The 23445-nt window shown below is 46.0% G+C and overlaps 2 protein-coding genes across 3 annotated transcripts in view; one reads left to right on the top strand and one right to left on the bottom strand.

Moving 5' to 3' along the window:
• Positions 1-16403, top strand: part of SGPL1 (sphingosine-1-phosphate lyase 1) — a 32308-nt gene extending 15905 nt beyond the window's left edge. The window contains exons 6-14 of the mRNA XM_052799217.1: positions 426-554; positions 7635-7723; positions 8900-9005; positions 9488-9586; positions 10607-10756; positions 11015-11253; positions 11887-12033; positions 13077-13197; positions 13296-16403. Coding sequence (XP_052655177.1) covers positions 426-554; positions 7635-7723; positions 8900-9005; positions 9488-9586; positions 10607-10756; positions 11015-11253; positions 11887-12033; positions 13077-13197; positions 13296-13436 — 1221 coding nt within the window. The 3' untranslated portion in view covers positions 13437-16403. The remainder of the gene's footprint in view (positions 1-425; positions 555-7634; positions 7724-8899; positions 9006-9487; positions 9587-10606; positions 10757-11014; positions 11254-11886; positions 12034-13076; positions 13198-13295) is intronic.
• Positions 16404-17213: 810 nt separating this feature from the next.
• PCBD1 (pterin-4 alpha-carbinolamine dehydratase 1) lies at positions 17214-22216 on the bottom strand. Of its 2 annotated transcripts, XM_052799218.1 has the most exons (4): positions 22089-22216; positions 18895-19026; positions 18455-18535; positions 17214-17900 (listed from the first exon to the last, which is right to left on the bottom strand). In XM_052799218.1, the coding sequence occupies exons 1-4, from the start codon at positions 22089-22091 to the stop codon at positions 17802-17804; spliced, it is 315 nt and encodes a 104-aa protein (XP_052655178.1). In that variant the 5' UTR covers positions 22092-22216; the 3' UTR covers positions 17214-17801. The 2 variants fall into 2 exon arrangements, with proteins under 2 accessions (XP_052655178.1, XP_052655179.1); XM_052799219.1 differs by lacking the exon at positions 18895-19026 and having other exon boundaries at positions 22089-22196.
• Positions 22217-23445: the final 1229 nt, after the last annotated feature.

Below are 23445 nucleotides of genomic sequence, written 5' to 3'. Positions count from 1 at the left end.
TTGCTTTTCTAGCTGCTTCAGAATTCCCCTTTAATAGTAAACTTGAAAACTAGTTTTGCAAAGTAAATTTTTTGGCCTGCTTTCTGTAAAGCAATCACAGGGTGCATATTGTGTTCTTTTTTTAAAATAGGTAAATGATTAAACCTGTCTTTACAACAATAAATATTGCTATGTTATAGAATCACTCCAGAGGCCAGAATGCCCTAGAAAAACAAATGATTTTTTTTTTTTTTAACCCCTCAGCCATAGCTTCCCAGCTTGTAGTGTTTACTTGCAGCAGCAGTTAAGTCCAGGTAGCTCTGCAGTATCGTTACGGCTAAATGCAGCTAATTTGCTTATACAGTGTGTATGGTGAGTTCTCAAATCTGCACTGATAATCCGGTGCTTCATCAGCAAGGCTAACTTTCTGTCTTTGTTTTCTGAAGGTGTATGAAGAGTTTGCCTGGAGTAATCCTCTCCATCCAGATATATTCCCTGGTTTGAGGAAGATGGAAGCGGAAGTAGTGAGGATTGCCTGTACACTCTTCAATGGGGGTCCCAACTCTTGTGGTGCTGTAAGTAGCCTGTCTTCAAGCGTCCTCTGAACATTTTGGATATTTCTGACTTTAAGTGCAAGTGCACCCTCTGCTATCCATCTGAGACTGAGCTCAAGCACATTCTGGTGTATGCCACGCCAACATAGCTGTATGGAAGACAGTTGCTAATTGCTCTTCTTGGTGAAGCTTTGAGAGACAATTTAACTCAGGGAAGTAGTTCTCTAGCCAAGACTATTTACTTCAACGCTTTTTCACACTCTTAAATGATACAGGCTTGATGGCAGTTGGAAAAGAAAACCAGTGTAATGTAGCCTGGCTGGCTGTCAGTGCGGGACAGTGAACAGAGCAGTGTCACTTTGAGTATCTCCCCTCAGTTTTAATCTCTGAACTGGAAATCTGTGAGCCTGCCAAAATGCTAAGATTGAGGACAAGGCCAGCTGGCTGGCTAGTCACCAACAAGCAGCTTGAAATGTTGGTGATCAAGCAGGCATGGTATGTATTGTCATCTGTCCAGCTGGAAAGCTGTCTTTCCAGGCTTATGTGACCTTCCAGTGTACTATGGTGGAAGCCAGTTTTAAAGCCTTAATAGAGTTCCTAGCAAGAGTCCAGATGTGTGTTCCTAAACTGATGCTTTCAGAGTTGGTCAAAGAGCAAGAGATAGGAAGTTGCATGGTGAGCTATTGTTATAAAAATAAGCCATGGCTTCTTACACTCCTCTCTCTTGCTTTACCTTTTTGGTAAGGATCCTGAATTCCTTAGGCCAAATTCTCTTCCTGTTTACATGGTGCATGGGACAGCAAGGTCTTATCTCCTAGCATGGTGGTCAGGTGCAGCTGGGATACAAATAGGCTGCTCAACAACTTGTGAAAAAGTTGTTCCATTTGTGAGAAGAATCCAGATGAGATTTTTCAGAGACTGGGCATGAGTTGATGCTAGGGAGGGAGAAGGCCAGCAACGGCTGAAGATCAGTATGGGAAGGTAGTGTTGACTTATGAACTTAGGAGGTGAACTGGTCTTGAATGGGCTTAATCTGATAATTGGAGGCTTGGTTGTGTTAAGGAGGTAAGTACTGGAGTAGCTGTATAATAGGTGTAGCTGGGACCAAACTCCACTGGATTGAAGATGAAACCTGACAGTACAGTGTCTGGGAGTATAAGATGGGGTTGCCTTTGATAGCAGGAGGTTGCACCCTGTGACCTGACTTGTCTTCTCGGGACTGTATTCCTTGTGCCACCTTCAAGTTTAGAGAAGGGATGTGCCTCTCTACTTATAAAAAGCATTTAACCTCACCTCATCTCCTTCCTGGTTTGCAGTACTGAGAACACTGGTGAGATTATCTCTGGAGTGGGGAATAGGCTGGGTCTAAAGCTGTTGAAACTCATCTTTATCAACAGTTGAGCTGTTGAAACTCATCTTTATCAACAGTTGAGATGTCAATTGATACAACAGTCAGATAGCTCTGTGACGCTTACCATATGCTTGGAGAGCTTTCCTTGCTGAAGCCTGCAACACGTGTGTTCAGTTTTTGTTACGTAAACCATGTGTTGTAAAAGTGTCAACCTTGGCCCTGTGTGCTCTTTCACTAAAATTTAAAAGTAGAATTACCTAAGAGGAAAGTTCAGAACAGGTAAAAAACTGCTCCAAACCAATAAGACAGTGGTCACGGCCAGTGTGAGAACTCCACAGATGCTCTCTGGGGGAATCCTTCTTCTCCCTCTGTCTTCCCCTCCCTTCTGAGGATGGTGCCACAAAGCTGTGGCTAAGATTCAAACAGAAGCAAAGCAAACAGGGAAGCATGCAACCTGCCATGGAGTTACGTTCTAGCTGGTTGAACAGTCAGATTTGCAGGGGGAGAGGGAGGGTTGAGAAGTTGATAGGCTGGAAACAGAAGATTAATTGCATCCCTGTAATTATCTTGTGCAAACAAGCCTCTCCAGTGGACTTCTTGTCTTCCTCCCACGTTGCCCTTCCTGACTGTGAAGTGTACAGAGTTGCTAATCATTGATGGAGAGATGTAGGTGGATATGTGGAGGTCACATGCTCTTTAAGTAGTTGGGCTCAAAGACTTTTCTTATTTCCTTCTCCCCAAAACAGCATTATTCTCCCTAAAACATTTCAGAATTATTTCTGGAGGCTTGGACCATTACGAAGTCATTTAAAAAGAGCATTTTTTCAAACTGATGCTATGCTTTCTGTCTCTGGAAGCCCCTGCTATAGCTGGTTGCTCAGGCTGCTGCAGTTACGCTTCGGTAACCAGTGAGGCTGTAAAACAGAGATGGCTAAACCAGGGAGGGTGCAATGCTGTGCGTTATCTTTATCTTTAAATTGATCTGTTCAGGAGGTGCTGCTGGCTTTTTCTACTGAGAAGGCTTCTGGTTTACTTGATTCAACTTCTGCAGTGTTGAAAACTAAAACAAATGCTTTTTTTTTCTGAATTTCATCACTGCCATCTCTGAGCAGTAGTGTGTCTTAGTGCCAGGTCCCTGTCCACTGGATTTACTAACCTGATTTAAGCAGCTGGGACTGCTTGTCCGATTTTGTTGGTGCCTGTTGATGGTCCCTGAAGGCAGATGGAGCTTGTTGGTGTTTCTGGAGAGTGTATCTGTGGCTATGCTATGTGCAAAACACCAAAAGTTTCTGTGTGTGCTTCTCAGTGAGGCAATTTCACTTCCTTTGTGCTCTGATTTCCATGACATGCTGCAGAACAGCGCTTTTTGGGGCTAATAACTCTAGTGCTCAGTCTGGGAAAAGCAGCACAGTGACACATTTGTGCTGTTCCCAGGGCTTTCAGCAGCCTGCGGTTCCCTGCATGGTCCTGCCCTGTGTCATGTGGACATCTTCCTAAGCAGGATCTCTGGAGGGCAGTCCCCTGCTTCCTCTTTGAAGGTTTTTGGTGTGTTTAATAAATGCTAAAATGAAACACGTCTTTTTAGATTTCTGCATGTTAAATCAGATGAGCAGCTTGCATTATTTACAGAAGTTGCCTTTGTTTGAGACATGGGGGCTATAATTCTTCTTAGTTTAAACATGGGCATAAAACCACTAACAATGCCCTTGTGGTGGGGGGTGTGCAGGCGTGCCTTTTTGCCTTAAATTGCACCGAGAGATGTTCCAGGTTTTTAAGCAGTTTTTAAAAGGAATAATTTTCAGCAGCGGATGGATGCTTCCTATTTCTTGCTAATTACTACTTTTGTTCTTACTTTTAATCACGTTACGCAAGAGCAAAGATACAGGAATTGGTGATTTTTGGCTCCCAGGAGATTCTAATCACATTCTTGCAATGATTTGGAAGGACTAATTAAGCTCAGCACATAGAGGAGGAATGGGGGAGTTTGTTCTTGTCTGATGTGTGCATGTGTTCCTGTTCATAAGGTGCTTTGTTTTGCAGTGCTGGCTCTGTGGATTTCCCCTCTAATTTGGGGAGAAATCACCACTTTTATGCAAGCCTCAATGATTTTTTTTTTTTTAGTAGTTTTTTGAACTTTAAAAATAAAGGGCAGCTTTGAAGTGCAGGGGAAAATTGCATGGGGGGGTGCACGCCTGTGTATTTGATGTCAATCTCTCTATGAATTCTTCTTTGCACTTACTCTGCAGCTGAGGACAGGAGACAGGAGGCAAAATCAGCAGACGCAAACCTAAGCGTCCTGTAGAAACCATCTTGTCTCTTCTCCCCAAATTCTGGGCCTTCCAAACTTTGTTGTAGTGCTGGCTGTACATTTGAAGTAGGACTTCAACAGTGAAATGCAAGTGATGTGTCTTGGGGGGCCTTAAGCTCTGCAGATCTGTCAGGTTTTATCTGTAGTGATGAGCGGGTCACCTTGAGAGAGACAACTAGTGGAATTTACAACCTGCAGGTTTACAGGGGTTTTATGTAAGTCTGCCACTACGTTATGACCATGCAGTGGATTGTGGTATATTTTTACTCTAATGCTACCTTAGAAATAAATTGTAGTTTGCTTTCTTATTCAAGGAGTAGTTCAGCTCAGTGAAACTTTGGGTTTGAAGCTTTGTCTCCAGGGTCTGAATGGACGTGTTTCCCAAGGTGGAAATGCAAGCAAAACTTTAGAGACCATGAACCAAAGTGGCTCTTCTATGTCTGACAGTTTGACAGTGACATGCAAGTGGCATGGCTAAAGAAATCCTAGAATAGGGACCGTACCTTTTATTGCTGTTTTAATGTTGAGGTTCCAGAGCACTGGAATTTGGAGGGAGGGAGCAACAGAAGGGATATACTGAGTTTAGAAAGCAGGAGGGATATTTTTTCCCTATGCTTTCTCCTCTCCCTTCCCATGTGGAAAATAATAAATAAATCGAGAACAAAAAAAGTCTGCTTGCTTGCCTTTTTCCACACACTTTGCCTGGCTTTTGAAGATAGTGCAGGGTTGGAAAGCTGCTTAAAACAATGCCTATTTCCAGCCCCTCTCCCCCATGGCATCGCTTGAGCCTGTGGACTTTCATTTAGAGGAGAGAAAAAAAATATTTGTGTGAGCCCTTGGCGGGTGCTGAATCACTGCATGTTGGCCGGCTGCCAGCATGCTGCAGGCGGTGGCGAAGTTGTATCCTGTGACAGTGATTCAAGCCCTGGCTATAGCAAAACGAGTTTGCTGTTGATAGCTAAGCTGACAAAGCTTCCTGTAAAGGAGCAGACTCCCTCTGCAGGTATAAACTGCGTGGACCAAAAGGGTTTTTGCTGTTGTAGCTGCCCTACGCTAAAGGTGCTGCTGTAGATCAAGCTGCTCTGGCACATCTGTGTGGCAGAGACTAATGTTGGTACTGACATGCCGACTGTAGGCCAACTTAGGAAGCTGATCTGGCTGAAATTCAGCTTTTTGGGTGGATTTTCAGCTGTCTGAACAAGCTTACTGTGTGGTCATCTGCACACCAGTCTTGGTGCCTGGAGGGAGGATCCGTCCTGGATGCCGTTCCTTAGCCTGCATCTGACCAACTGCTGAAAAGTGTTAACTCTGACCTACCAAAAACTGTGTGTGGCTCAGCATTTCCATGCAGGTGATAAGCCAGACTTTGAAGAAAGGTTTGTCATATATAAGGGCAAGATGTTGGTGTTTTGGTGGAAAGATCAAAATGGGGATAAGACTGTACAGAGGCTGCTCTTTGAGGAGCAATTATCTAGATGAGAGTAGAGGCTACTGCTTGCTCAGCAAGGAGCAGGCCTGGTGGCACAAAGTGTCTGGTGTTCAGTAACGTGAATCCCCAAATCCCCAAATCATGCCTAGCAAAGTTTTCACAATCATTGCAATATTGTAAGCAATGTTGCAAGCAGTGTTATAAGTGTGAAATAATCCCATTCCTCTTCTCCCACCTGGCAGTAGGAAGGCAATCCATGTTATACTAGCTGCTTTTTTTTCCCAAAGGTAATAGCTGACGACTTCACAGATCTTTTCCTAAGAAGGGTTGAGAAATGAATGACACAGCCCATAAAACGCTTAGGACACTGTGTTCCTGCTACCATCTATTTGCTTCACAATAAATGCAACGATTTCTTTATCCAGTGTGAGGTTCTGTTAGGGTTTATCTGCGACAGCTGTTGCTTTTAAACTACCAAAAAAGCAGAAATTTTCTGTGCTGTGACAGTCACTTCCACGCTGCCTGTGGTGGCAGCTGCTGCTAGCTTGGATCATGTTAGGAACAAATGTGGCAGGCTGTTTTATGTGTCTGTGAACTTTGTTCCTTATCTCTGTACTTAATGTTTAGTCATTGTCACACAGTCACGCTTCTTCTTTGCATTTTGGGGGTTTGCAGCTATGTCAGCTGGGAAAAAACAAAGGAAAACCCAGGCTAGCAGATGTCATAAGGCATGCAAATGTAATTGCATCCTTTTTATGTTTATTTTTGGGGGGGGAAGAGGTTAAAAGGGGAAATTGCAGTTGCTTCAGCAGATCTGAGGATCAAAATTAGTCCTCCATAAGCACTTTAAGTAGCTTTTGATTCCTCTCTTTCACCTCTGCTTCTGTTTACCTGTCCCAGGTACCACCCATTCTCAAGTTATGGCTCATCCAGCATAGCAGTAAGTCAGTCCTGCAGGCTGCTTGAAAAACCAACCTCACATTTTACTAGGTTAAAATTTTATTTTGGAAGGTTTGTGCCCACACACTTTCCTGTCCCCTGCATGTCAGAACTCATAAAGGCTGGCCGACAAGAGACAGTCCTCCCACTTGAGGAATTTCTTCCTGTAAAGACTTTCATTTATTTATTTGCAACAGCTCTTGAGTTCTAGTTTGCAATAGTAAACTTGATTGAACAGTTGGTGCATGTACCTTCCTCTCTTCCACCTCCTGATGCAAGCCCCCTTGTTCTCTAATGGTCAGGGTAAAGAGGGCAGGGACAGCACGGGTAGTGGGTTGTGTGGGTATCAAGGGACTTGCTGGGGACAGTAATGCAGAAATTCCTCCTGGTGTAAAATTTCTTGGGTCCTTGAGGACTTACAGGAAATGGTGTTGGTCTGGCCTGGTGTTGACCAGATCTAGGCTGGCCTCTGCAGAGGGAAGGTGGGAGAGAGCAATGTGCTCTGCAGTGCTCCAGGTTCTGGGAGGGTTTTGTAGCTCAGGAGTGGTGCCAACCCTGAGCTGGCTCCATGCCTCAGTGTGGCACTGCTCCAGACCTAATAAAACCTGCTGGACTTCAGTTGACTTAATACAGAGTCAACTTTGTTGTTTCCTTGTACGTGGCATAATTAATTTGTAATCCAGGTAAACAATCCCCGGGTAATCAAGAGCTAAGTATGTACTAGCAGTTTCATGAGGTGCAGTCATGTTTGCCAGCTAGTGACTGTGCAGTGTGGTCCCCTCTTATTAGGCTTTTGAGTTGAATATTTTTTTTGTTTTCCCTTTCCCCCTCCCACTTTAAATAGAGAAGTTGACATTTACTTACATGTGCACTTTCAAGCTCTGAATGTCAGAAAGCTACCTTGAGCTGTTCAGTGGCTTCTGCTGCCCTTGAAAACCTGAGTTGTTCTGTGCATCTTGCCTCTGAAGCATTTCTGGGCAGAGACGCTGTGGCAGCATCCCCTTTTTGCTTTTCTCTTCTGCAACATCCATGTAAGTGGTTGTTTTTCTTGTTTGCTGCTTTTCTTCACAACAGATGACATCTGGGGGGACTGAGAGCATTCTGATGGCCTGCAAGGCATACCGAGACCTGGCTTATGAGAGAGGCATCAAACAGCCAGAAATGTGAGCAATACTTCTGCGACTTGGCTTTTGCTTTGGGGCCTTGCGGGTTTTACTGTTCCTCTGAGTTGAGGTGGCTGCTAGACCTTAATAATCCTTCATTTCATAGCTCATTACCACCTCCCCCTTGTCCATCTGTGTCTGAAGGAGAGAAACCTGGGTCAAAAGAAGTGGTACAAACACACAAGAACCTTTAAGCAGCCTGGGAGGCATGAATGTTGCTGGGGTCCATGGTAGCTATGCTGTGCAGATGTATTTTGGCAATACCTGCATGCTGCTCTAGACAGAGCCTGCTCGTATCAGCTTCGGGCCCCTCTCGAGCAGAGATTGTCAGGCCCTTTGAAGTGTTTAAGGGTTTTGATTTATTCAGATCAAAGTGGGTTTAGCCTGAAAACTCTGGGACTAAAGTTGGGGTTGGTTGGAGCTGAAATGAGGAATTGTGCTAATTGTTACGCTGCTAGTAGAGGATTTGCGCTTTCTAACATGCTGCTTTTTTGTAGACAGTGCATCAAAAATACTTCTCTGGTTAATTGCTTACAAGGGGAAAATTTAAAAAGAGATGAAACACTGTGGTGTTCATCTTCTGCTGAATTCCTGAATTTCCTCCCGCTGTAACATTTTTGCATGCTATTAAATGCCCTGATAGAGATATGATGCCTCAGAAAACAGGGTTAATTAAAGCTGCTCAGCCACGGCCATTTGAGATGGGAGACAGCAAATGTTATGTTCATTTGGTGTATTTATGCTGCTCCTTCCCTTTTTTATTATCTCATATGCCCCTCTCAGGGCATGTGGCTGGTTGGAGATGGTACAATATTGTTTGATATGACAAGAAATTAGCTTTCTTGGGAATTCAAGAGTTCCTGGTTCACAGAAGACCATGCAGCGGGATAGAATTACTTTAATAGATTTTCTTTGGGTTGTTCAAGATGGAGTGTCCATCGTTTTAGTTCAGAACAGCACGTGGCCTCTATTTTGTCCCAGAGAGTATTTTCCCCAACTTTTTTTCTTTTTTCGGTCTGTGTGATTTTTGGCTAGTTGAAACATACAGTTGGCCTGTTTGTGACCTGCCTGTCGCACAGAAATATTTACGGGTTGAATTTTTTTGCTCTTTACCCTCCTGTTCATGTTATGGCTTAGGTGCTGCCTGGGCTGACATATGCAGTCTTACTTTTCTAGGTTGGTCCCGGTGAGTGCTCACGCAGCGTTTGACAAGGCAGCGCACTACTTTGGACTGAAGTTGATTCACATACCATTGACCAAGGCTATGGAAGTGGATGTTCAGGTATCACTTTAGGCAACACAGCACTCTTTCTGTGAGAAATCAGCATTGTACAGCAAATAGCAAGAAATCTACCTATCTGGGTAGCAAGTCAGTGGATAGAGAAGGATGAATGCTTCCTGGAAATAAGGAAAAATGGCAGGAGTAAGTGCCTGTCATTGCAGATAAGGTTTTGTTTGAAATAATTGAATGTAAACCATCCCTTTGTCCTGTGTGATTCATTTAGAATCAAATAATTTATGTATTTCAGAAATAGTCACAGGTTTCAGATGAGGGCGAATGAAAGTGTTCTCGTATTTCCAAGTGGATGAGTTAAATGACTCAGCTGATGTCTGCTGATGCTTGTAGCTCATTGCTTTTCTTTCTATAGGCTTTTGTGTGTTGGTTTTTAAGACCAGATGCTGCATGTTTTTACTTTTTATCTTTTTTGGCAGGATGGCACTTGGTAAATGGAATGTGAGCATCTTCTCTCTTTAAATTTTTAGGCAATGAGGAGAGCTATCTCGAAGAACACAGCCATGCTGGTCTGTTCCGCTCCCCAGTTCCCACATGGAATTATGGACCCGATTGAAGAGGTGGCAGAGGTGGGGCACCCCTGGGACTTCTGGGTGCTGTAGCAATAAAACCAGCATGTCCTTCTGTACAAGCAGAGCAGAAGGGTTCCAGGATGCCAACCAGTGAATCTGGTGGGAGGAGCAGACTGGTTGGTAGGGTAATACTGTCCTCAAATCAGGTGCTCAGCAACAGCAGGGTATGTAGGACACAGTTTGGAAATGAGGAGGAATGTGGGACTAATTTTTTTTGTACTGTGTAAGTGCTGTGAGAAGGTGGGCTTTAAATACCAGAAGTTAGCTCTGGTCATTGCCATAAAGCTGTTTGTGTGGGGCTGGATTCTGGACTTGAGCTAGTGCATGTGGCGCGCATCATTGCAAGGCAAAGCAGCAAGTCTTTTGCGCATGCTTTGTCTCTGAACTCTCAAGTCTGTGCCATAAACTTCTGCTGTAACTGAAGGTATGTGTTGTATACGTGACTTTGAGCTCCACTGCACCCACTGCGAGACCAACCAGAAGGGCTCATTCTTTGATGCCTGAAAGGAAATAACAGCAAAATAGCCCACCTGGTAAAAAAGGCTTTGATTTAGGGCCTACTGGTTATAGCAAACTTGGTGCAGAAGTCTGAGGAATGTGTGGAGGAAGTAGGATCCAAAGGGCTGGGATCTTATTTTTCAAACATGCCTCTTGATTTTTCTCTCCGTGCTCCGGTTATTTATTTTGTATGTAACCAGCCAGGGCCTCTGACCTTCTTTTCATTTGGATTATGCCCTTACACTTTATTGCAGATATTCCTTTCAGACCATGTTGTCACATGTCTTTGGCAAATACAGCAAACTGCCAAAATGTGATGTTTTGCCTTTTACTGGCAATCTTCACATATGTGGAAGGCAGGGGAAAGCATCCCACAAGTAGCCAGCCCTTCCAGATCTCCTATCCTCAGCAGCTTGAGAGTGGCATGAGGCTCCAAAAGGGTCCAGGAAACATTTAATTTCTTAATCATTTTCTTGCCTGATGGCGTGTTACTCAGCAGAATGTCTTGTTCACACACAGCTTGCGGTGAAGTACAAAATCCCCTTCCATGTTGACGCTTGCCTGGGTGGTTTTCTTATTGCTTTCATGGACAAGGCAGGATTCCCTCTAAAGCATCAATTTGACTTCCGCGTAAAAGGTGTGACCAGCATTTCTGCTGATACCCACAAGGTAAGAATGGAGGAGAAAGGTCTTCCAGTGCTTTCATTTTTGGGGAGTGATTCCTGATGTCATCCCTGCCTTCAGGCATTTCTGCTCTGCTGTGTGGAGGAGTGCTGAAGTGCAGGGGTAGGGACTGCTCTATTCAGATGCTTTGTGCCATGCACTAAAGTACGGGCAAATGGGATCTTGGTGACTGCATGCAGTGAGTGCTTGAATGTGTTCCTGTGCCCTCTTGCTGCTTTTTAATGCTTTCTGTGCCCTTTGCAGTATGGTTATGCTCCCAAGGGTTCCTCAGTGGTGCTGTACAGCGACAAGAAGTACAGGAGCTACCAGTTCTTCATAGCACCTGACTGGCAAGGGGGCATATACGCCTCCCCTTCCGTGGCGGGCTCCAGGCCTGGTGGAATCATAGCTGCATGCTGGGCAACTCTGATGCACATAGGAGAATCGGGCTACGTTGAGGCTACGAAGAGGATTATTAAAACGGCTCGTTTCCTCGAATCAGAGTACGTGTGTGCCTTAGTGTTTTGATTGTACTCTTTAACCCTGTTCTGGACTCCTTCTCCCAAACTGCTTTTGTTTCTCTTGCAACTGTTCTTTTTCCCTGGAGAAGCTATAGCGTGTTACTTGCTGGGTAGGGATCCATTGGGCAGTTGTGGGAGAAGATGCTTTGTTTATGCCCAGGTGCTGCCCTGTGCCAGATAGCTGAGACGAGTGGTGCAGGCATCTTTATTTAGCTGACTTTGCTTCGAGAGTTTCTTCTACATCAGCCATGGCTGAGGGGGAATCTGGAAGGACTTACTCAAGATGACAAAAGAAGGGTTATATTCTCTCTTGTTGGGGTGCTTGTGTTGCTATGTGAGCTGATAAGCTGATTTTCTTTTCTAGTCTGTCTTCTCTTGCCTCTCTGTCTTCCCTCTTTTCTGTTTCTTCCTGAGCTTACTTGACTTTAGGGCTTATAATGACCTGAGGCCCCTTGCAAGTCCCAATGGCCTGGGCTGTTGCATGATTTTTTGGTAGGAATGAGCTGTCATCTGTTCCCATCTGTAGCTTTTCCTTTAAGGCTCCAGATAGATGGACAGAATGTCTGGCCCCTGTAACCCTGGTCAGTGACTTCTTTTCTCCTTCTTCTTTTCAAGGTTGAGAAAAATTGACAGCATCTTCATTTTAGGGAAACCTGAGGTGTCTGTCCTCTCCATCGGTTCGGACACTTTCGACATTTATCGATTATCTAACCTCTTAGCTGCAAAAGGGTGGAACTTAAATGTCCTACAGTTCCCATCAAGGTGAGTCTGTGGAGACCAGTGGAGTGATATGCGTAGCCAGGGTATGCAAGATGGTCGTCTTTAGGCCATGTAGCTGTTGTGATTTCCTGAGTGGAGTTGTCCATATCTGATAAATTGTATGTAGACTTTTCCTCTGCAGAGAAGGAATTACTTTTCTAATTGCTGATATATAGCAGTTACTGCAGTGAGGATAAGGCAATAGTAATTTTAATGAACCTGGAAGAGGACATATCTGAGGCTCCCTTTCTATTTACCTCTGTCTAATACAAACAGAAAAATATAAGTAGCCAGGGCTTTATCTCATGTTAGTTATCTGAGGGTTTGTAGATTTATTTATTTATTTTTAGTATCTTCCTGCTGCCCACCGAAGATGAAGGTAATTGAAAGACCAGTGAAGGGCTGATCATTTTCAGTGATCTTTCCAGCCTGGTGCAAAATGAGTGTTTGTCAGAAAGTTTCCTTGAGTGGGTGGTAGTTGCTTTTCTGTGGGTAAAAGGGGCAAATGCTTTCAGATGTAGCTGCACTGAAGAAATTTTGGACTTGCAGTTAGCATGGAGTGAAGTCTAGAGAGCCTGAAGTGATAGCTCAGAGGTGCAAGTAGCCCTGTTCCTTCTGGTAGCTGCCAAGTTCCCTGCTGGGGGTGGCTGATGACTTATCTAAACTGTGGAGCAAGGGGAGGGAAATTATGGCAAGGATCACCGTGCTTGCAGGCAGCTGCGTTTTTCTCACCTGAGGTACCTGGAACAAGGTGAGAAAATTATAGGCCTTTAACTGTGTATGGTGAAGTCAGGAAGGAAGGAGGAGTTGCCATTTTGCAAAAGAACAGCTGAACTCACTGCAGCTTGGTTCTAGCAAGTAATTTGCAGGGATTACCTTTAATTGGAAGGGAGTGGATCGTCTTCTCCCATTATACTGCTGAAATGCTGTTTTAAGGACAGTTGCCACTGGCCAGGGAAGGACTAAATTGTTGTCGATTGCTCAGAAAATGTGGAGCTGTATGTACTTGAGATGGTTAATCTCTCCCCTCTCCCCTGCCTGCCCAGTATTCATCTCTGCATTACGCAGTTGCACACAAAGTCTGGTGTTGCTGAACAGTTCCTGAAAGATGTCAAAGACAGCATTGAGGAGATCATGAAGGACCTTGACGCCAAGACCACAGGCATGGTAAGGAGGCCAGCATGTAGTGAGGGTATGTTTAGGGTAAGTGTGTTTCTCTGATGGCATTAACAATCCTGTGTAACAACCTCCTCTTCTCCGCTTAGGGAGCCATCTATGGAATGGCCCAGTCCGTCCCAGACAGGAGCTTGGTAGCGGAGATTTCTCAGGCGTACTTGGATGGCCTCTACAGCACGGATGTTCCTTGCAGTGAAAAGCACATGAACGGCTCTCCCGGCCACCACTGACTGTAGTGCAACAATTGGTGCCTTACCAGCTAGCACTGGGGTGGTTCTAAAGGTTTCCTAGGGGAGGAGATTGCAGTAAGCCTTTGTTCCAACAATTGCAGGTCTGATGGCGGCTTGATCTTAAAAACTTCCTTTCCCATCTCAGTCTGTTCTGAAATCTGCATTATTTTCATGCCCAACTTTAGTTTTAGGGCTTTTCTTCCCTTCCCCCTGCCTATTTTCATCATGACTGTTGATGGTGAATTGAATGTCCATTCCACAACTCCAAATTCCTCAGGTATTCTGCACGTCACTTCATTCCTTGCTGTTTCTTCTCCTCAGACCTGGTATTCAGCTGGTGTCCAGCCAAGTGTTAGATTTGAGTTCTCATGTTGTGTTCCAAAGCTTCAATCTTCGCAGAAGTTGAAGGCAGAAAATAAATTGAAAATTTTGTTTTCTTTTGAGTATTCCTCCAAGCTACTGCATTTAATGAACTGTGCTGGAAGCCTTATATCTATGTAATGCAGAGCCGATAAACTGGCAAAGGAAAGATGGTCATGTACTCTTTTTGAAGTCCCCTCTGGAGACCTCAGTGAGACTGCAATCGACATCTGCTGAGGGGAAAAAAAACCCAACGCAAAATCCTTTTCTGGAATCTCTTGGTTTGAATAACAGCAGAAATAGAAACCAAGCGGGTGGTGTAGGGAGAGGAACTGGATTGTACTGAAAATCCTAGGTACATAGTAACTGTTTTGCTTCCCTCCCTCTTCTGGAAGACATGCATTTACCACCTAGAGTGCTTTTGTTGTACCTTGCACAATTCTGGAGGGATGTGCAAAACAGTGATTTCGCTGTTCATAACTTGAAGGTTTTGCACTATCTCACAAGGCTGTAGTAGAGTCAGTCAGGCCCTGGCATGTGTCATGGCTAGGGACTTCATGTGCAAATGGATGGCACCAAAGCTGACCTTTTTTTACCATGATCTTTTAGTATAAAAAGGTGACTTTTGTAACAGTAGTAATCTCTGCTCTTTGCACTGATTCTTTTAAGGCACATTCTCAAAAGGGCATTCACCATTGTGCCTTGACGCTTCTCTGGCTTTTTTTGTGGGACGCCAGGGAGGATTTGAGGGTTCAGCTGTTGACCGCAACCTTTGCTGTGGTTGTTTCCTTATGGTACTATACTGAAAAAAAAACCTCAAAGGGAGACTGGCCTCAGAGAAAGTATGCTTGCCTATAAGGTAGAATAGTAGTTGTATTGAGCCAAGTCCCTTCACAGTATTACAAAGATGCTGGTGTAGCTCTGAGAGGTAGATGATAGATAGGATGCAGCAAGTTGGAGGTATTCAAGCCTTGGGCATATGGCTCACCCTTCATATTTTTCTCCACAGTTTTTATGGTGAGAGAGTTTTCCCAGTGCAACTTGTGAGGCAGTTGTGGCCTTGAGGACAAGCTAGAATCTCTTGAGTTATTAAACAGTGGTGGAGTTACTCCTGCAGGGCTTTCCCATGTGTTTCCTCTCAGCTTTTTGCATGCTACCAAGAGTTTCCCAGGCAGAGTTCAACACTTGGGAGGAGACTTTGTGCCACATTTGCACAGTCTTATGCAGGGTGTCTGAAGGCGTCTGTCTCTGCTGTAGTGGGCTTGTTAGCCCGAAGCTGACCCTCACTGGCTTAACACAGCTGAAGCACACACTTGCACAATAATTATACCGAATGAGAAGGTTACTTACCAGCCACTGCACAAACAAGTGCAGCATTGGGCCCAGTGATTGTGGGAAGGATACTTGCTTTTTAACAGGTTTATCCTCAGTGCTAGGAGACAAAAGTATTTTGGCCATCTGCCCTTAAATTGATGACTTTATGCATGTCTCTGAGCCCTTTTGAAAACACCGCATTTGAATTGCCTGATAGTCTCTTGATGGTGTTACCAGCTCTGGCAGTCAGCATTTATGTTGGACCTATTTATTCTGTTAATGTCTTGCCAATGTGACCATTACTGCATCTCTGAGTTTGCAGTACTTCTGAGACAGTCTTAAGTGTCTGGCTACTGTGATGGTTCTCTTTTGAACCGAGATTTAAACAAACAAAACAAAAAAGGGAGGTACTCTTTTTGTTTCTGCTTTAAAAGAAAGAGGGGATGGATTGGGGTGGGGTAAAGGAGAGAGAAACTCCCTTCTCTTCCCTGATTGCATTTTCCTCCGAGGAAGTAGATGGATCTAACAGATCAGTGTTCCATTTCACGTTTTTGGATGTATTTGAAGATTTGTATTTGTAAGTCAATGTATTCCATTCTGGGCTTCACTTTACTAGTAATACTTGTGGGTTTAATTGTTTTATGTGTATTTGTTCTATACTGTAAATGTAATCTTCTGGTCAGGAATAGGCCACTGTAATTTACCAGTGTGTAGTCTTTATTCATCCTTGTCATCTAATGTAATCTGCATCTCCTTTATCATGCCAAATGGTCTTAGGAAAACGGTGCGATTAACAGGCTGTATAATTATTTAAAAGACAAAAAAGAAGAATTTTATGGACTGGATTATGATTTGAAACTGGATGGTACTTTAGACCTGGAGGGATCTTTGTGATTATTAATTCCTGTGAGATTTCTGACTGTCAGGTTTTTCAAGTGAGACACTCAATTTGTTGCTCGTACAAAGCACTCCCAAGGGATTTGTGTGCTCTTAGGTACTAGACTGAAGAATATCCAGTGGGATGGACCAAGAAGAGATGTGTGTCTTCATGCCATGGATTTCATCCGGACTTTTCTGATGACTTGGGGGAGGGGGGAGTGGAAGGGTTGCGTACAACACAGTAATATCTTGCCCAATAAATACACATTGACTTTTTAATGAACAAGTGGGACAAGTTCATCTGGTGAAAGTATTCTGTATTGCTCTAATTTGCCACTGTAAAACTGTAGGCTGAAATAGCTGAAGAGATGGTGAAAATGGGCCTAGTTTGTATTAAAATGGTGCATTTAGCTATCTAGGCTCATTGAACTCTTATTTTTCTGTTTCAATGCTCATTTGAATGAATGAGGACCTATTGCTCCTGGTCTTTGCTCGTGCACAGCCTAGTCTGTAGCAGGGAGAATGGTTTATGAATCTTGCTAACTGCCCGAGGGCTGCTCTTTCATTCTGTCAAGAAAAAGATGGTGTCTGTGGGTACGTCTTGTGTGCGATGTTCAAGGATGCTGAAAATTGTCATTTAAGAGCTATGGATTTTCTCTTAATACTTTGTAGAACCTTAAAGGGTTTTAAAAAAAAAAAAAAAAAAAAAGACCTGAATTCGGTGTTTGTAGTGTTTCTCCCAGACTGTTTTGCTGAAAGCAACTAGTGTTAGTTTCACAGCAAATTGTTCCTGTTGTACCAAAACCACAGCAATTTGGCTGCAGACTCCCTGAATGCTGAGATCACTGTGTTACTGGAGTGAAGATCTTACACCACCAAATCCACCTACGACCTCTTTTGGGAGGTATTCCACCATAAGCAGCCCCCAGCCCACTGCTGCACTGCTTTTGTGCCTTCCCTGTGTTTGTGCCTTGGCTATGGTATGCTTCTGATTTTAGCACAAGCAGTTTTTATCTGATCTGCTCTGGCTTTGATAAAATCATTCTCTTTCAGACCCCGTTCACTTTGAGGTGCAGGCCTGCAAAGGCATGTGCCGTTTCTCCGTGTTGCTTTATGAAGAAGCTTTTCAATGACAGAAGCACCTTCTTGAGAGCAGTCAGGCCACTACCTGCCTTGGTAAAATCTGTTGGTGTAATTTTGACGAGGCCTGCTTCCAAACTGACATCAGGTTAACCAAGACATTTATTGTAAACATTTTCAGTTGGTATCCTACTAAAGGCTGGTTACAATAGGGGTGAGATCACATGCCCGCTTATAATACTGCTAGAGGGAGGTTACAGTAATAACCAAATTGCACATCACAGTTGCTGGTATGTTAGAAAGAAACCAAAGGGTTCGCGTACCATGTTTTAGGTAGAAAGCATATTCCAGTAGGTAAGAAGCAATAACACAGTGGCTGGATGGGGTCAAGCTCTGGAAAGATTTACTGGTGCGGTTGTGTAACATGACTCTGGCTAAAAGGGCACATCTGCTGAAAGCCCCAGAGGCTCAGTGGTTTGCGAGCTGGTAGTGCACGGCTAACAAAGGGTTTAAGAATGGAAGTGGCAGGATCAGAGATTGTTACGTATGCACGGTGCCCAAGAAATGCCTCCATCCGTCTGAGCTGCGGCAGGGAGTTTGGCATGGCGTTAGGCAGTCTGGATCCAGGAACTAGCTTGGAAGTGGGAGAAGGTTCTAGGTGCAGCTGTCCAGGCAAGATGCGGGTTGTGGCAGCGGCAGCATTGATTTTTGGCTTCATGTGTCTCTCTCTAGTCAGGAGAGAGAAGCTGCAACCTGCTCGATGAAGCTGGCCAAGTTGACGTCTCGCTCCGATAAGCCTCCGCACTCGTGGGTGCTCAAGGTGATGTGAACCTAAACCAGACAGACAGACCGACCAAGTGTTGCTGGCAGAAAGAGCAGGAACGGTTTCCCCCAGTGCCGCAGACAGTTCACATCTGATGAGGCAGGTAGCGCTATTACTTTCTCCAGACTCATTAGCAAAATTTCCCGGGGTGGGAGAGGAGAGGTGGTCTGGCACTTTGCCTGGTTTTCTTCTTCCTACAGCTTGTTCTGGCCACAGGCTGCCACTGCCACCCCTGCCTTGGTCACAGCAGCCGGCTGTGCCCACTTTTCAACTCGCTCTTTCTCCAGAAGCTTTTCGCCTTGCTGCTACTTCTGACACTGATTTAAAAAAAGCAACCCTGGTGCCGGCCTACAGGCAGCTACTGCTTAGCCGGACAGGTCAAAAAAGGGGGAGGAAAGGATCTGTAAGCAATAGCTGCAGGCTGTCTGTGGTATGCCAAGGGAATAGCATGAGGGAAGAAGTCCTGCTGATCTGAACAGGACTTGCTGCTGCTGTTTTATGCCTCAAAAAAGGGATCTGCACCCTGAAGAGCTCTGTTTGCCCCACCATCCCTGTTTCTTACCTTATTGTACACATTGAACCATTCAGGGTGGTGATCCAGTTTTTCTGCCTGTAGAGCCACTCTGGTCATGAAGCCAAAGGCCTGCCCAGGGGAGTAAGAAGAAAAGTTAGCTCTGAATCGCTTACCCTGCGATACTGTCTTTCACCCCATTACTATTAATTTTACACTGCATGTTTCTAGGTAACCCAACCAAATGCAAGGCCTGGGATGTTCTGTATCTTTGGGTTTTGTATGGGTTCTCCTCTTTTTGGGGAGCTTTTCCCAGACAAACCATGTGCTGGGTCGAGCACTTTGGTGTCTTGTGCAGGTTATCTTGCTCAGCCATTACATTTCAGTAGAAACACGGATGGGTTTCTTTGGCTGAGCCTTGCACATGGGACTCCCTGCTGTGCAAACCAGGTCTCCCGCTTTGTAAAACTCTGTACCACTGATGCTCGTACCCGGTTGAAGTCCTTGAAGTGGAACTCTTTGAAGATGGCATCTCTGCCTTCCACCTCATTCCACCCCACAGCTCTCAGGTTTGGCAGCAGCTGCTCCCTCTCCTCCGTGCTCAGCCTGTGGGCTTTTCCTGCCTGACACCGCAGAAAGGAAAGAGAAGAGCAGATCAGCATGGCAGAGGTAGGATGAAGTGGATGTTCAAAGCTGCAAGGCATCCCATGGGCTGTGGAGTTACGGGTCCATGGAAGCAGCTGCAGCCTGGATGGGAGGGTTAGAGTGTGTGTGTGGACCTGAATTGGGGTGTGCTGATGATAGGGGATATCAATGCTGTCCTTTGCTCCCTGCCCTGGGTACATCCTGCATGTACCTAGGTCAAGTGAAGTCCAGCTTGTCGCTTTTGTCCTCTGACTCGCAACGCCTACCACTTTACCACTGTGTATATGTATTCATTGTAACCTGAGGTACTAAGAAATGATGGCTGTGTGAGGTTAAGCTCCCAAATAGATTACATATTTTCTGGAAAAAAAACCCTGAAATTCTGCGATGGCTTCTAGAACTGAGAATTGCTTGCTTTTGAGGTTTGTGAAATATCTTTCTGAATCGGGAGGGCTTTATTTGCAGGTCATCTGCACTGGAAGCCTGCTTTAGAGGAGAAAGAAGTGGTGTGAATCAGAGAGATGAGTCACACTAAATTGGAGTTCAGCTCCTTTTCCTTTTCAATCTCCCTTATGTTAAGATGGAGTTTTAAGAGGCTGTTTCTGTCTGTGAGTAACAAAGGGCACAGGGAGGGATTGTGATTTAGCATTGTCTTCTGGCTCTTGGGCAGAGCTGCTGCTGTTTGTTTTTTAAGGGGTGGGGGTGGGGAAGCAGCAGTTCTTCTTGGCTTTGGGGAGTGAATATAGGCGAAGATGAAACTACAATAAGAGTTCTTGGGGATGGGGGCTATCTGAGCCAGTGTATCTTCTGGCTTAGTGGAGAAGGCAGGAGTGAGTGCAGTGGGGGTATTGCTCTCTCCAAAAGGTTATGTTCTGGCAATTAAAATTCTTTCCTAGTGGGTGATCTGATCCTTCCAGTTGATTGTTTCTCAAGGACAAAGACCAACATATCTTTGCAATTTGTTTTCCTTTATGTGCTGTAGAGCAAAGCGTGGCAAGTTAGATACGAGTCCCAACAAATACGGCCCACTGTTTCTTGGGGGTGTTTGGTCAGCAGTCCCTTGAGACGCTTTGCTTGGGCATTGATGCTCAGAAGTGGCATCTTGAACAGCTGAGCAACTAAGGCAAATCGTCCTTCCCTGTAGTTTACCTACTCACAGGCTGTACAAAACCAAAGAGGCAGCCACGGAGCTGATGTTTTTGTGGGTTTTTCTTTGGTTTTGCATGTTTTGAGGAAGATTAGAGAGATTAATGTCCTATTCCCATGTTGCTGGGTCTGCTAAGCCATCAGGCTGTGTGGCTCCCTACCTGTCTGCACAGCCATGACCCTTATACTTAGAGAAAGCTGTCAGCTGCAGAGCACTTCATGAAATGGAGAGTGCCAAGGTGCATGCTGAACCTTAGCTCAGGGCTGGCTGGCGGCGGGATGGTTCCTGTCCCCCCGGCATCACGGCTGCACGCTCTCCCTCTTGCATGATGTTTGAGGAAAACCTTCCTCACCTGTGCGTGCTCCAGCCTCGCTGCTTGCTTGCAAACTATCCGTTCTGCCCTTCAGTTTGTGTGGCGTTTTGGATGGCCCCCTGCCAGCGCCAGCTCTGCCACCCCCCTGCTAATGTCAACCCCGTCCCTTCCCAAGCTCTGGGTTTGGAGGGAAGGTAGCGAGTAAACACGGCTCAGCGTATTAAACCCTCGCAATAAACCCTCAGCCGTTGCCCTTCTGTGCTGATGGCGTGATAAGCTGGGCGCAGGTAGCTTAGCAACTGGATAAAGTGGGGATGGAGGCTGGCTCTGCATGGGGCCTCTGGCAGGGGGGCACCCGTGGGGGCTGCCCTGGGGGGATTCAGATGGGAGCCAGGGGCTGAAACATCTTGTTCGTGTATCAGTGCTAAAGAGAGGAAAGGCTGTGTAAAGCTGGAGCTGTTGCTTGCTTGGAGCAGAGGGCTATGGACACGGCAGGCTGGGTTCCAAGCCAGCCTCCCCCGGGCAGAGCAGGAAACCAGCCTGCTTGGGAGGGATGCGGCTTAATTGTTCTCTGAACAATTTTCTGTGTCGTGACTACACGGGAGGACGAGTCCCGGGGCTTTTTCCAAGTTCAGCTCCTCTCTGGAGCCCAGCACCAGTGGGAGGTATGGCCAGGCTGAGGTTTGGCCAATGGACCTCACGAAAGCCAGCCCCTCCGGCTGTGTCTTGTGATGGCGAACTCTGCCCAGAGCACCCTCCGTGCCCTCCACCCCTGCTTCTTTCCCCTTCCCTCCTCCTCCACCCCAGCACATTGGCCAGCCTGCTGTTTTTGTCGGTATGGCATGTTAATGCTTTCATGTGCACTTACTCCTTTAAAACACACTCTTCTCATTAGGGAAATTTATTTTGTTTTCTTTTGCTGGCTCTCAACTGCCAAGCCATTGGGATTTTTTTTTTTTTTTTTTTTTTGCCAGCAGGAAACCAAGTAGATGCATTGTGCAACTGAGGGAAAAGAACTAGCATGGGAAATTGGGAGAACTTTGTGCTTTTTGGAGATGGAACAACCCTCTCTGCTCAAACATCCTCCCTTTTAAGGGTGACTTGTCACCTAGGAGAAGGTAAAGGGGACAGCCCTGGCGTGAGCAGGACCTGCAGGCAGGGCTGGAACGAGGTATGCCACAAGGCCCACGGTCTTTTGCCTCTGTCCCCTCCACTGCCCTGAAAAAGCTGATTTCCAGCCGGCCAGGGTGGGTTGCACGGGCCGTGCAGACGGGGCACACGTGGGGGTCATGCTTGCCATGCAGAACTGGAGCGGGTGTCACGCTGGCAGCGCAGACTTGCTGACGGACCCTTTCCCTCCCCCTCGCAGAGGAACCGAGCCTGGAGAGCACTGGCTTTGGTAATTCAGCAGCAGCCGAGGGAGCTCCCTGTGTTACTTATTAACCACAGCGCAGAGCTCCGCTCCTTTCTCCCTTTCCTCCTGCCTCCGAGAAGAGGCTGGAGCTGCCGCCGAAACCGTCCTGCCCTGTCTTTTGCCACCGCCTGCAAAGCAACAGCCGGATTTCCCAGCAGCGACTTACCATCGCCCGTGGCTCTCCGTTGGCCTCCGTCCCCGGTGCAGGCTGGGTGGTGGACGCCGTACCGTCGCCCGGTTGAACCGTGGCTTGTCCGGGGCGGCGGGAGGCGTGGCGAGGGGGCCGGGTCCACCCACGACAAACTGCTGCCCGAGACTTTTTCCCAATGCTGCCCTTTCCCAATGCTGCCTGGCAGCGGTCACCTGCCTGCGGGGCCCTATGGGGCCGTGGGGCTTGGAGGATGCTAAAATAGGGTCTCTTTGAAGCCCTGCACGCCGAAGCGGTGGTGCATCCACTCGTGAACCATCCACCCCTCTCCTCTCCACCACCCTCACTTTTTTTAACCTGTTGCACAAGGAAAAGGCAGAACGGGACGGAGAGGGACAGTTAAAGCCGGTGCCGCTGGATGCTGCTGGCAGCACATGTGATGAATGTGACAGTCGTTCCGGCTGAGCATATACGTGTGCCTCCCAGGCTTTTGAGCTCTGTGCAGTGATAATCATGAGCTGAGGGCTGCATTGTCTGGGGACAGCCTGGATTATATCGCAGCATGTGGACCGCGAGCCAGGGTAAGGGGGGGGGGGGGGGAGTGTGTGCAGCACAGCACTTCTGAGCATTTTTAAGGTGTTTTCTCCTGTTGCCAAGGGAACCATGTCTGCATGGATGCCGCGTGCTGCTCCCCGGCGTGTTTTTGCTCTCCAGGCCTGCCGGATTTGTACCCATGTCCTGTAACTCATCGTCTGCTGAACCCACTCACGTGATGGGCAATTTTCCAGTGCTGACAACGATTTTGTACCGTGCTGATGTACGTGGTAGACAGAAATTCAGCACCCTGCTAGACCTCATGGCTTTCTTTACCCTTGAAGCAACTAATTCTGGAAATTTTTTAATATAGTGTGACATATATCCCTCGTATATACTCCTGTGCACATTTCATTTTCTACTATTAGGGTTTGTGGGTGCCACAGAGATGATTTGTTTCTCCAGCAGGCAAGTTAGAGAGAAGCACATTCTTCCTTTCCTTTTTTGCCCTCTATAGATTTGCTTGCCGTGGTAATGAAAAGGAAAAATGAGCATCTTTTGTGTCCTGGGAGACCCTGAATGTCTGTCTGGGGAGAAAAGACTTGGAGAGCAACGCAGCACCTGAGAAGAAAATAATTGTGTGCAGATATGAAGCTGGAGGCTTTGATATGGATGAGAAGAGGAGGTGTGCTGTACGGTTTCCAGCAATGAAATCAGGAGGTGGAATTGTTTGTAAGGTTGGGAAAGGCCAGCAGAATATTTTCTTGGCATAAGTCTGAATTGCAGGACCGGCAGTTTCATCAGCACAGCCCAGCAGAAGCACCCCTGTAAATAATGGCAT

Source organism: Harpia harpyja, chromosome 10, assembly GCF_026419915.1.
Source record: "Harpia harpyja isolate bHarHar1 chromosome 10, bHarHar1 primary haplotype, whole genome shotgun sequence".
Classification (NCBI taxonomy): Eukaryota; Metazoa; Chordata; class Aves; order Accipitriformes; family Accipitridae; genus Harpia; species Harpia harpyja.
Note: the sequence above shows the minus strand (reverse complement) of the source record. Positions and strands in the feature narration are given on the sequence as shown.